The sequence below is a fragment of the Caretta caretta genome, chromosome 10 (assembly GCF_965140235.1).
Source record: "Caretta caretta isolate rCarCar2 chromosome 10, rCarCar1.hap1, whole genome shotgun sequence".
NCBI classification, from domain to species: domain Eukaryota; kingdom Metazoa; phylum Chordata; order Testudines; family Cheloniidae; genus Caretta; species Caretta caretta.
Window position 1 is genome coordinate 85,395,815 of NC_134215.1, and position 14,148 is coordinate 85,409,962.

General features: G+C 47.3%; 1 protein-coding gene across 3 annotated transcripts in view; it reads right to left on the reverse strand.

The window, feature by feature from the left end:
* Nucleotides 1-14,148, reverse strand: part of MAP1A (microtubule associated protein 1A) — a 117,743-nt gene that overhangs the window by 20,137 nt on the left and 83,458 nt on the right. For all 3 annotated transcript variants that reach the window (XM_048866583.2, XM_048866584.2, XM_075133288.1), the window contains one exon: nucleotides 681-763. In XM_048866583.2, coding sequence (XP_048722540.2) covers nucleotides 681-763 — 83 coding nt within the window. The remainder of the gene's footprint in view (nucleotides 1-680; nucleotides 764-14,148) is intronic.

Sequence of the window (14,148 nt, forward strand, 5' to 3'; positions counted from 1 at the left end):
TACGTAAAAGTTATTTGCTTGTAGAGACAGAAGCACTCAAAGATGCCTCTGCTTCCTGCCTGACCCAGCTCCAAGCCAGGCTGGGCTTTTCACAAAAGCACAAGGGAGTTAAGTACACAAGTTCCTGAAGCCCTTTTGCAAACCTCACCTCCAAAGCAGCTCCATACCCTTGCTCCCAATCCTCAGACTCTCTTTGGGACAAGAATCAGCAGAGGCCAGGGATAAGGAGAAGTTTCCAGCAGCAGAGTGTTAACAAAGCTTGCTCCATTCAGGAATCCCATCCAACTCCACCGTCTCTCACAGGCTGAAGCCCTCCCTCCTTCCTGCTAAAAGAGCTTCACAAACGCTCTACAGATTAGGTAGTTCCCAGGAATTAGCCTTCTTCCTCAGAGTTAATGTGTGGCATGGCACTGGCATGTGTTCCTTTATCTAGAAATAACCTGGAACGTACGGCAATGGTGCAGCATGGATCTTCCTGCTGGGTAAGCACAATGAGCACACAGCCTGGAAGTAATTCTGCTGGCTGCACACCAGGTCTGGGAAAACGGCTCATGAAGGGTGGGAAATGCTCTATTAATGAGCTAATGCTTTGGCTGTGCTTGGGTCAGCATAGGCAGAACAGCTGACGTGGAGAAAATGCCAGGGTTGTCCCATTGCAAGAGGCCGTTCTTGGTCCTTACCTCAGAAACAATGCTGTCCACATTGGGATTCACCAGGATTACTGTCTCCAGAGTCTCACTCCGATGATGAAGGGTCCTTTGGCCTAGGGAGAGGGGCAAGGAGAACAGAAGGGAAGAAAAAGCCTGCTGGGGTTTCGCCAACAGCTCCGTCCCCAGTGCTTCACTTTGCTGCAAATTTTCCCCTTCCCCTTGGTTCCAAGGCCTCATGTCATGTTCAAGGGTGTAGTTTAACTCTTGGCATCTAAAAGGGTCATGCCCTTTCCACACAAAAACAAACCAGGCTTGTTCTGGCCCAGCACAGGTTGCCACCCTAGAGCCCAACACTGTGTAGCCCGCGTGGGCTCTCCCCTATGCTCATAAATGCCAGCAGGCAGTGGGGCCTCATCTGCCCACTCACGGTTTTTATCTAGTTTCAGTGCAGTTGCCAGGGAGATGTAGCTTGGGAAAGTAGCCACGTTGTGGTTGCTATGGGGCTTTGAGAGCTAACTAATGGGAGCTGACTCAACTGTTCTTGCCCTTCACTGGGGACAATGCAGTCCTTGAGGGGAATTTTTTGTCGTTCTCAGGAAGTTTTCTGACTCACAGTCTGCCTTAGAATCATAGAATGTAAGACTAGAAGGGAGCTCGATAGAACAGCTAGTCCTGACCCACCACACTGAGTATTATCTAGCCCATCTCTGACAGGTGTTTGTCTAACCTGCTCTTAAAAACCTCAAATGACAGAGAATCTACAACCTCCTTAGGCAATTTGTTCCAGAGTGGGGCAGAGCACATGATGAAGTTAGCAGGTGGGATTAATTTCCCTCATCCCCTGTAGCTCAATGTAATTTACCAAGGTTAAATTAGGTGTTATCTGGAGTTCTTTGAGATGTGTAGGCTCTAGCTCTATTTCATAGAATCACAGAATATCAGGATTGGAAGGGACCTCAGGAGGTCATCTAGTCCAACCCCCTGCTCAAAGCAGGACCAAGCCCCAATTTTTGCCCCAAATCCCTAAATGGCCCCCTCAAGGATTGAACTCACAACCCTGGGTTCAGCAGGCCAATGCTCAAACCACTGAGCTATCCCTCCCCCCTCCTTTCACTGCTGGTGTACGTGTGCTCCATGCACCTAAGACTGGAAGACTCTTGCTTGTAGTTCCATTGGTCTGTACTTGCACCTCACTCCTCTTTGTGTTCCAAACCCAGGGTATGAGGGTCAGCATGGACCATACACTCCTCCAGTATCTTTATACTGCTAAAAACCCTTGGAGAGCCAGAAAAGGGGAAGGAGAGCGGGCACACAAATTTCTGCGAAGGACACAAATAATCTAGGCTATTTCTGAAAGGCTCCTTTGCAGGTAGAATGCCAATCCTTGCACATCCAGAGAGTAGAGCTTGCTATCCTCAGCAGAGGCATGCAGCTTTGTGAAGACAAGTAAGCAAATAGTCTAATTTAGATTGAATTCCAAGATCACTGTGAGGGTGAATTTCAGGAATCACTAGGAATCCCTATGGAAGATCATGAAAAGCATATTAGTCATAAGAGCCTCCAAACTCATCAACTCTTCTGGCTGAAGTCATGGCCACCAGAAAGGGAAACTTCCAACTCTATGGGCAGTGCTGTTGGTACCCAGGATCTTATGATGCCTGGCTGGTAGAAGGTACCAGTGAGTGACTCTCCCTTCCCCTCATGCGCTGGACGATGGTGTGGAGATCTCCCATGAGAAAATCGGGGATTCCAGGCCTGAGAAGCTAGCAGTGCCCTCAGAAGCAATGTATCTATCCCCAGATGCAAGAGGAGGGCCTTTTTTTTTTTTTTTTGCAGCACCCATGATGATGGTCTTTGGTACCAACAACTCCTTACCATGGTGTGATGGTGCCATCAGTGTGGGAACTGTCCACTTTCATTTCTCTCTCACTGTACTTGGGACAGTCCAGCTCCTGCAGATAACACTGGTTTTGGGATGCTGTTGCTCTTCAGAGCCAGGAGATTAGTACCACATTCCTTGTGAGCTCCTGACACACAGTGTCTCACCTGACTTGGAAGGTGTTGGAGAATAGGTATTCTTCTTGGATGAGGACATGGAGGGGGATTTCTCTCACTTCTTGGGAGAGTGTTTCCTATCCACCTCTTGCCCTTTTTGGAGGAGTTCTTAGTTCTACTCCCATCAACCCTGGAGTCAGAGATCACTGTGCTCGGAAGGGGCGCTACCCAGTTTCTCTGCAGAATGTACTGAGGGAGGGTGGGTCTGATGGCCCAGGGTCAGACTGGGGCCTTATAGCAAGAGCCATTAAGAATTTTTGAAGCCTGTACTCACAGGCTTGACAGATTTGGCTTGGGAAAGAACAGCAAATGCTGATCTTTGAGGGGCTGTGAGCTTCCCTGAGGCTCACAGCATGGATTCACCAAGGGAAGGTCATGCCTGACTAATCTAATCGCCTTCTATGATGAGATTACTGGTTCTGTGGATGAAGGGAAAGCAGTGGATGTATTGTTTCTTGACTTTAGCAAAGCTTTTGACACGGTCTCCCACAGTATTCTTGTCAGCAAGTTAAGGAAGTATGGGCTGGATGAATGCACTACAAGGTGGGTAGAAAGCTGGCTAGATTGTCGGGCTCAACGGGTAGTTATCAATGGCTCCATGTCTAGTTGGCAGCCGGTATCAAGTGGAGTGCCCCAAGGGTCGGTCCTGGGGCCGGTTTTGTTCAATATCTTCATAAATGATCTGGAGGATGGTGTGGATTGCACTCTCAGCAAATTTGCGGATGATACTAAACTGGGAGGAGTGGTAGATACGCTGGAGGGGAGGGATAGGATACAGAAGGACCTAGACAAATTGGAGGATTGGGCCAAAAGAAATCTGATGAGGTTCAATAAGGATAAGTGCAGGGTCCTGCACTTAGGACGGAAGAACCCAATGCACAGCTACAGACTAGGGACCGAATGGCTAGGCAGCAGTTCTGCGGAAAAGGACCTAGGGGTGACAGTGGACGAGAAGCTGGATATGAGTCAGCAGTGTGCCCTTGTTGCCAAGAAGGCCAATGGCATTTTGGGATGTATAAGTAGGGGCATAGCGAGCAGATCGAGGGACGTGATCGTTCCCCTCTATTCGACATTGGTGAGGCCTCATCTGGAGTACTGTGTCCAGTTTTGGGCCCCACACTTCAAGAAGGATGTGGATAAATTGGAGAGAGTCCAGCGAAGGGCAACAAAAATGATTAGGGGTCTGGAACACATGAGTTATGAGGAGAGGCTGAGGGAGCTGGGATTGTTTAGCCTGCAGAAGAGAAGAATGAGGGGGGATTTGATAGCTGCTTTCAACTACCTGAAAGGGGGTTCCAAAGAGGATGGCTCTAGACTGTTCTCAATGGTATCAGATGACAGAACGAGGAGTAATGGTCTCAAGCTGCAGTGGGGGAGGTTTAGATTGGATATTAGGAAAAACTTTTTCACTAAGAGGGTGGTGAAACACTGGAATGCGTTACCTAGGGAGGTGGTAGAATCTCCTTCCTTAGAGGTTTTTAAGGTCAGGCTTGACAAAGCCCTGGCTGGGATGATTTAACTGGGAATTGGTCCTGCTTCGAGCAGGGGGTTGGACTAGATGACCTTCTAGGGTCCCTTCCAACCCTTATATTCTATGATTCTATGATTCTATGAGGCAACAGAGGCATCTGACATGGTCATCGTTGACTGGGAAGACCCCAGGACATTCAGCTTTTGAATCCCAAGAGCTTGGCCCCCAACTGTTAAAAACTATCTAAAACTATTATCTAAGAGTTATTTATAGATATTTATAGTTGGATGCAGAGGATGCTAGCAAACACTACAGACACTGAATAGATGCTGTCTCAGACCATGGATGGCAGAAAGGAACCAGAGAGGCAGTCGGTACCTGCTGCCCCTTATACTCTCAGTTTGGAACATGAGGAGGAGTGGGGCACAGGTATGGAGCAGTGGACATTGCCGGCAAAAATCTTCTGGACTCAGGCCCATGGAGCGCATGCGCACCAAGTAGAATACACATAGGGACCATTACACAGAGAACACAGGGATTCTCAGATTGCATCAAACCAGTGGACCATCTAGCCACATGTCCTGTTGCTGACTTTAGCTAAGATCAGCTGCTTCAGAGGAAGAAACCCTACAGCAGGCAGTTCTGGGATAGTCTGCCCCATGGACAGTTTACTCTGACTGCTATTAGTTAGGTCAGCTTGTGCCCCAGGAGCAGTTACATCCCTTCCAAAGCTTTTTTTTGATCATTACAGTTATAACTCTGATTATCCTTGTTATTCATATAACTGACCGATCCTTCTTGGATTCTTGTTAAGTTCTTGGCCTCAATGGCAGATTGACTCAAAAGACAGGATAAGTATTGAGGGAACCAAGATTTCCATCTCATGGATTCATGGGTCATGATTTTGAATAAACACATTCACTGGCCCTTTAATATACTGTCTTGGAAAGGATGACGAGACAGACCCTCTGCACAGGCACATAGAAGCAAAGATGGCAGACAGGAGAACTTCCACTCCATCTAGGAGAAAGAAAATTCTAAAATGACTGGTAAAGGCACAAGAGACTGGAATCATCTCTAGAGGCTCTTGAATGCTTACATCATTTCTATTTCACAGACGTGATTCCACAAGTACAGAAGAGCCTTTCCCAGAGAAATACAAGGATCCCCTTTTAACAGCCCTGTAACCATGCTCTAGATGAAGAGCTTTCTGATCTGAGTTCAGAGGCAAGGGATCCAGGCTCAGGAGAAGCACCACGTGCAACTGGGGCTAATAGAATTGAGAATTGCAACTGAAGCAACCAGAATCACTCTGCTGAGTTCCTGCCAAAAGTTCAGGAGAACTAGCAGTAAGAAAGAGAGACGTGGGGAATGACAGACAGTATTCAAAAAAGAACTAGATGCGTTCTTGGAGGATAGGACCATCAATGGCTATTAGCCAGGATGGGCAGGGATGGTGTCCCTCGCCTCTGTTTGACAGAAGCTGAGAATGAGTGACAGGAATGGATTTGTTCTGTTCACATGCCCTCTGGGGCATGTGGCATTGGCCACTGTTGGAAGACAGGATACTGTGCTAGATGGATCTTTGGTCTGACTTAGTGTGGCCGTTCTGATGTTCTTATTCATATCCCCAGTGCAATACACTCACTTAACATCAAAGTGGGAACTTAGAGTACAACATGAAGGCCCAGAACCCAGGAGGTGATAGATCAAAACACCAAGGAATCATAGAATCATAGAATATAAGGGTTGGAAGGGACCCTAGAAGGTCATCTAGTCCAACCCCCTGCTCGAAGCAGGACCAATTCCCAGTTAAATCATCCCAGCCAGGGCTTTGTCAAGCCTGACCTTAAAAACCTCTAAGGAAGGAGATTCTACCACCTCCCTAGGTAATGCATTCCAGTGTTTCACCACCCTCTTAGTGAAAAAGTTTTTCCTAATATCCAATCTAAACCTCCCCCACTGCAGCTTGAGACCATTACTCCTCGTTCTGTCATCTGATACCACTGAGAACAGTCTAGAGCCATCCTCTTTGGAACCCCCTTTCAGGTAGTTGAAAGCAGCTATCAAATCCCCCCTCATTCTTCTCTTCTGCAGGCTAAACAATCCCAGCTCCCTCAGCCTCTCCTCATAACTCATGTGTTCCAGACCCCTAATCATTTTTGTTGCCCTTCGCTGGACTCTCTCCAATTTATCCACATCCTTCTTGAAGTGTGGGGCCCAAAACTGGACACAGTACTCCAGATGAGGCCTCACCAATGTCGAATAGAGGGGAACGATCACGTCCCTCGATCTGCTCGCTATGCCCCTACTTATGCATCCCAAAATGCCATTGGCCTTCTTGGCAACAAGGGCACACTGCTGACTCATATCCAGCTTCTCGTCCACTGTCACCCCTAGGTCCTTTTCCGCAGAACTGCTGCCTAGCCATTCGGTCCCTAGTCTGTAGCTGTGCATTGGGTTCTTCCGTCCTAAGTGCAGGACCCTGCACTTATCCTTATTGAACCTCATCAGATTTCTTTTGGCCCAATCCTCCAATTTGTCTAGGTCCTTCTGTATCCTATCCCTCCCCTCCAGCGTATCTACCACTCCTCCCAGTTTAGTATCATCCGCAAATTTGCTGAGCGTGCAATCCACACCATCCTCCAGATCATTTATGAAGATATTGAACAAAACCGGCCCCAGGACCGACCCTTGGGGCACTCCACTTGATACCGGCTGCCAACTAGACATGGAGCCATTGATAACTACCCGTTGAGCCCGACAATCTAGCCAGCTTTCTACCCACCTTGTAGTGCATTCATCCAGCCCATACTTCCTTAACTTGCTGACAAGAATACTGTGGGAGACCGTGTCAAAAGCTTTGCTAAAGTCAAGAAACAATACATCCACTGCTTTCCCTTCATCCACAGAACCAGTAATCTCATCATAGAAGGCGATTAGATTAGTCAGGCATGACCTTCCCTTGGTGAATCCATGCTGGCTGTTCCTGATCACTTTCCTCTCATACAAGTGCTTCAGGATTGATTCTTTGAGGACCTGCTCCATGATTTTTCCAGGGACTGAAGTGAGGCTGACTGGCCTGTAGTTCCCAGGATCCTCCTTCTTCCCTTTTTTAAAGATTGGCACTACATTAGCCTTTTTCCAGTCATCCGGGACTTCCCCGGTTCGCCACGAGTTTTCAAAGATAATGGCCAATGGCTCTGCAATCACAGCCGCCAGTTCCTTCAGCACTCTCGGATGCAACTCGTCCGGCCCCATGGACTTGTGCACGTCCAGCTTTTCTAAATAGTCCCTAACCACCTCTATCTCCACAGAGGGCTGTCTATCTCTTCCCCATTTTGTGATGCCCAGCGTAGCAGTCTGGGAGCTAACCTTGTTAGTGAAAACAGAGGCAAAAAAAGCATTGAGTACATTAGCTTTTTCCACATCCTCTGTCACTAGTTTGCCTCCCTCATTCAGTAAGGGGCCCACACATTCCTTGGCTTTCTTCTTGTTGCCAACATACCTGAAGAAACCCTTCTTGTTACTCTTGACATCTCTGGCTAGCTGCAGCTCCAGGTGCGATTTGGCCCTCCTGATAACATTCCTACATGCCCGAGCAATATTTTTATACTCTTCCCTGGTCATATGTCCAACCTTCCACTTCTTGTAAGCTTCTTTTTTATGTTTAAGATCCGCTAAGATTTCACCATTAAGCCAAGCTGGTCACCTGCCATATTTACTATTCTTTCGACTCATCGGGATGGTTTGTCCCTGTAACCTCAACAGGGATTCCTTGAAATACAGCCAGCTCTCCTGGACTCCTTTCCCCTTCAAGTTAGTCCCCCAGGGGATCCTGGCCATCCGTTCCCTGAGGGAGTCAAAGTCTGCTTTCCTGAAGTCCAGGGTCCGTATCGTGCTGCTTACCTTTCTTCCCTGTGTCAGGATCCTGAACTCAACCAACTCATGGTCACTGCCTCCCAGATTCCCAGGAGAGCAGTATCCAAAGGGATTTCCCTCTTGATCTTCCCTGAGATCCACATCCTTGGTGGGTCCAAGGCCAAGGCAGCTCAGGGAAATGTAGGTTACCCTAAAGACTTTGAATATGAGCATGTTGGGCTCATACCTGAAGAGCCCACTACAGATAGCTCCCTCTGTAGAGCCTATTCAGAAGAAGCCAGTTCCACAGGCCTCTTCTACACAGGCAAAGGATTCAAATGCACAGGTGGGGGGTGGGGTTCTTTACGCTTACTGTCAAAAATTATTTAAATCAGAAATAGAGAATCGAGTAACTGAGGTTACAGAAAGAGTCATTTATACTAATGGAATGAATCCCACAGCACTTTGTCCCACATGAGTGCTCTGGCAAAGGGGAGAGATACACCTGTGATCACACTTGGCCCTTGCTCTGCCTGGCTCCCACTGTCAAGAGTTTACAGTACACAGAAAAACAGTCTCAGTCTGGTGAGAGCCACAACCTCAGTCACCTGGAAGATATTATTAATGAACCAATTATTGGAGTAGCATCACCATTCTGGCTTTGTGCTCTTTAGGCCCTGTCAAATGATACTCACGAACACTATATATTAGCTGCAAACCTCTTCCCTGCATATTATGAAACATTAAGGTTAAAATTCCAATTGCATGAGTCTTAATTTTAACTTTGCATATTCCATGTATGTTCTGTATTACCATAATCATCACAGGGTCTGTGCAGTCAAACATAGGACTTGCCACCCTGGGTTAAACCTTTGGTCCACTGAGTCCAATATCCTATCTCAGGCATCAGCCAGCACCATCAGGTGCCTCAAAGCAAGGTGCAAGAACCCCACAATAGCAGATGTGGGATAATCTACTTTGTAAAGGTCTCGTTCTAACCCCTAATAGTGGAGACTGGCTTTGGCCCTGAAACAGGAGGTTTGTCTCCTTCTCAATACTCTCATTCTTCGCATTAATTATGACAACTCTGAACCGTCTTATCAGTAGAAATAATAGCTCTTATATAGCACTTTCCATCAACATATCTCAAAGTGTTTTACAAAGCAGATCGGTATCACTGTCCCCATTTCACAGATGGGAAAAGTCAGTCTCAGAGAGGTGAAGTGATTTGCCTGACACCCAGCAGGCCAGTGGGAGAGTTAGGAATAGAATGCAGGTCTCCGAAATCCCAGTCCAGCACTCCTATTCCATAGGCTACACTGCCTAATCCAGGGATTGGCAACCTTTGGCACACAGCCCGCCAGGGAACCCCTGGCGCAGGCCAAGGGATGTGCTGGCTGCCCTTCCCACAGCCCCATTGGCCTGGGACGGCAAACTGTGGCCAGTGGGAGCTGTGATCGGCTGAACCTGTGGACGTGGCAGGTAAACAAACCGGCCCAGCCCGCTAGGGGCTTTCCCGGGCGGGCCGCGTGCCAAAGGTTGCGGATCCCTGGCCTAATCCATCCCCTCCTTAACTCTTGCTAAATTTTTGGCCTCAACAATATCATGTGGCAGTGAGGTCCAATGTCTAATTACACATTGTATGACATAGCATTTCTTTTTAGTGATTTTAAATTCCCCACCTTTCAGTGTCATTGAGTGTCCCCTTGTTCTTGTGTTATGAGATCAGGAGATGAGAAGCTCTAAACCATTCTTTATTTTAGACTTTTATCTTGTCCTGTTTATTGGTGTCCTTGACAAGGTTAAACAAATCCCTATCTTTTTAACCTCACTTCATAAGAGTTTCTCCAGCCCCCTAATCATTCTTGTAGCCCTTTTCTGAACTTCCTCAAATTCTGTTACATCCTTTTTGAGATGGTGTGACTAGAACTGAACTCAGTATCCAGGTGAGGCCAGTCCATAAAGGTACATAAGGGCATTATAAGAGTCTGCATTATTCTCCATCTTGTTTCTTATGCATCCTAACATCTTGTTTGCTCTTCTGACTGCAGCTGCACATTTAGCAGGTCTTCATAGAGCTGTCTACAGTGATGCCCAGGTCCCTCTCCTGAATTGATTCAGTTAATATAAAACTGTAAGGTGCATGAGAAGTTTATTTCCCCCCACCCTCCCAATGTGAATTACTTCACATTTATTGATTTTTAACGTCCTCTGTCACCATACTGCCCATTCCCTCAACTTCTGTCACCATACTGCCCATTCCCTCAACAACTCTGAAGTTCCTCACACCCTTCTCTGGATCTAAATAACATTGTGTCACCTGTAAATTTTGTTGGCTCAGTGTTAATGCCCTTTGCCAGCATTAATAGATTAAACAACACTGTACCTAATGTGGAATCTTGAAGTCCCTACTGGTCATCTTTTGCCATGATGAAATTTGACCATTTATTTCTATGCTCCTTCCTATCTCTTAGATAGTTTTTGATTCATGACAATACTTTGCCTCCCCCCCCATATAAATGGCTATATATAAAATGTGCAGATGAAGGTTCATGTATACAGGTACACAATTCTTCTGATTTAGTATTGTTGGAGGAGCAGCACCAGAAAAGGGCAGTTCCTTTCCATGAACTACGTACCGAGTCACTCAGCTTTGAGTGATTGTACCAGAAGGCACTTCTCGCTGTAGCTGCAATTCTAAAGGATCTCAAGGAGTTTTACAGTTTCTCTATAAAGGGATCCTTTTCCCTATAGTGCAGCAGCCTCTTGGGTGGAATTCAGCAGCCACTGACGCTACAAAACAGTGTATAGGTGCTAAAATGAAGATTAACTTCTCCAGCTGACACTACAGGGGAAAACTTGCTGCAATTACTGCCACATCATGACCTCAATATCCTGACTCGCTGTAGCTCACAAAAGCTTATGCTCAAATAAATTTTAGTCTCTAAGGTGCCACAAGTCCTCCTTTTCTTTTTCCTAGAGTTTTTCCTCAAAAAGCTCTTCCTGCAGTGAGGCCCTGAACCTCTGCAGCTGCTTGGCCTTCTCCCACACTTCAGCATGGCTCTGAGCCACACATTACAGGACTCAAGGCCTTTCTGAATCTGTATAAACAAAAGGCCACATTTGAAGACAGCCCCAGCTTTGCATGAATGATCACTGGGTGCATATATCTGCATAATTTAGCATAGTCTTCTGCAAACTGAAAGGCTTCCATCTACTTCATTCTTAAATGACATCATCACTCTGAGATGGTAACTGGCTCTTTTATAAGGAGGCTGAGAAATCTCCAACTGTAGCTTCCTCAGTGCCAGAGAGAAAAAGATTTCAGTCCCAAAATGGGTCTGTTCAGAGAGCGAGAGAACAACATATTCATTCCCACTCTGGCATTGTAATGCAAATACAAGGAAGCAGCCCTTGGGGAGCGTCACTATAAAGGCCAGAAAAAAAGTTTTGCACAGAATATTGAGGAAAGCTCCTACTTTTATCCCATATGTTACACACACCTTCCCCTCTCTTAATGCAAGATGGACTCAATGCCTGTAGCGTTAAAGAAAGCCCGAGGATTGGCTGTCAGCCACAGATGGGGTAGCACTGCCAGAGGGGATGTTGCAAACCTAGTATCAGGACAAGCTGTTCTCTAGCCCATTATGGGGGGCACTGTGCTGATGGAAAGGGTGGCTCCACACTGGTGGCAGAGGGTCCCACCCATGCTGGAGAAGTTGCTCCCTAACCTGGTATTACGGGGGATCTGAATTTCTAGAGCTAAGAAGGAGGATGGCCCAGTGGCTATGGTACTAGCCTGGTACTTGGGAGATCCAGGTTCAATTTCCACAGACTGCCTATGTGATTTGGGAAATACTGCCAGGCATTGGGGTGCTCAAAGTCACAAGTGAGGGGCATCAGCAGGCCTGTGAAAGGAACCCAGACAGGCCGGCCTGCTGTGGAGGTTGTAATGGGCCTGAGAGGCAGTGCCGCCCAGAGGATTCAGGGAGCCTGGGGCAAAGCAATTTCGGGGGCCCCTTCCATTAACTAAAAGTTAGTTTTGCTGCCCTGAGCAGAGAAGAAGAAAAAAAGAAAAACCCAAGTCGTGCCGCCGAAGAAGGAAGAGGACAGGAGGACCCACTGCCAAATTGCTGCAGAAGACTGAAGTGGAGCGATTGAGCTGCCGCCAACGAGGAAGAGACGGACTGAAAGACTTGCCACTGAAATTGCCCCCACCCTGTCTCCGAGGCCTGGGGCAAATTGCCCCATTCCCTCCCCCCGCCCCCCCCGGGCGGTCCTGCTGAGAGGGGAAGTGCTGTGCCTCAGGCCTGCTGTGGGGTTGTAGTGGGTCTGAGGGGAGGAAGTGGTGAGCATGGGGCCTGCTGTGGGGTTGAGGTGCTCAGCATGGGGACTGCTGTAGGTTTGTAGTGGGTCTGAGGGGAGGAAGTGCTGAGCATGGGGCCGGCTGTAGGGTTGTAGTGGAGTCCAGAAAGGCGAGATCATTGGCAGGCAAATTCCATAACTGTGCTATCTGTTTTTTGGCAGCAGGAGCTAGCTGGTGAGTGGCATGTCTGTGTGAGGCAGCCTGGCCCTGTGCAAGCAGCATAACTCTGCCAGACATCAGAGAGAAAACAAACAGGAACATCTGACTGTCATTTGACCTTTCGAAGAAACATGGGAGTCTGCACAGTGCTGGCTTGAGCCCCAGCAGTGGCTGCTATCCCATTCCCCATCTCCACTCCCAGGAATCTGTCTGTGTGGAGAAGGCTCACGCCCATATCCCGAGTTCCATTCCCCACCCCCAAACTGGAAATCAGGCCACAGTTTCCCAGTCTCTAGTTCCCTTAACTCTAGGAGATGGTGACCCACACTCCCCAAGGGTATCAGCAACGTAGTGAACTCAGATTCCAAGACAATGTGACGCCCATATTGGCTGCACCATCAGCACCGGAGATAAGTGTTATATCTCACAGACACTGTGATGACGGGCATGGTATAGATATAAGCAGTCATCAGGAAGAATCCCAAGGAGTGTGTGTGTGCGCGCACACACACACACACGGATCATTCACACCCCCACTGAGCTGCAGCTACTTCTAGGGTAGGGCACAGCAGCTGTTTAACAACCCCACAGCAACACAACAAATTTTGGAATAGAAAGTGAAGAGGAACATGTGTGTGGTTGCTCTTTTGCTCAGTATTCAGAAACTGTTGCTGTCTTCAATACATACTTCTCTCCCTGTGGTTTTTAGAGAGGTATGCAGCAGCCTCCCCCATCTTTTCTCTTGAAGAAGCCCAGGTGCTCAGAGCCCACACAGGTTGAGGGATGAGAGAGAGGTGGAAGAGCACTACCAGGATATATATAGCTCAACCCCTATTGGTGCAAGGCAGGATTATTCACTACAGTTTGTTCTCCAGTTTTTCAAGTGATGGGACTCTGTACTCTTCCCTGGGGACACGGACATGGGCACATCCTGCCCCAAATTACTCACAGTCTAAATAGACAAAACAGACCAAGGGTGAGAGAAAGAAAGGGTTCTCTCATTTTTACAGATAGCGAATTGTAAAATTTAATGGTCCTCCATCTGGATCCCTTTCACTGTCAGGCTGTATTTCTGAAAACCCTAAATTTTCCTTTGATTAATTTCAACCCATTCCCAGAATTTACATGCCTTGGACCCCCAAACAATTCTTCTTCCTGCTTGGGTTTTCCCTCCTCTCTAAATTTAAACATGTTTTTCACACTATTCTCAGTGTCTGGCCAGATGATTCTTCCCTTTCAGTTTTGTTGCTCTTCTGGGATTGAGGTGGCTAGACCCACAGAGAAAGCAGCACATCACCTTTGTCCCAGGACATTATGCCCCAGCACATGCAGCCCAAATGTACTGGGCGGTTTTTTTTGGCAGCTGCAAGCATATTCATATCTATGTCATATCACTCTTACATCTCTTTCAGCTATTACTACTTTCCTAATATTCCTATTGAATGGGCGTGGTTTGGATTAGCAGCACTTTCCCATATGAAATCTCCTTTTGTCATTTCCCTCCCAAAATTCCTTTCTCTGTAGGTCCTTTGGATTATCCTTCTGTCCATTGTGGCTGTTCTGAACACCTCATAATTTACTATAAT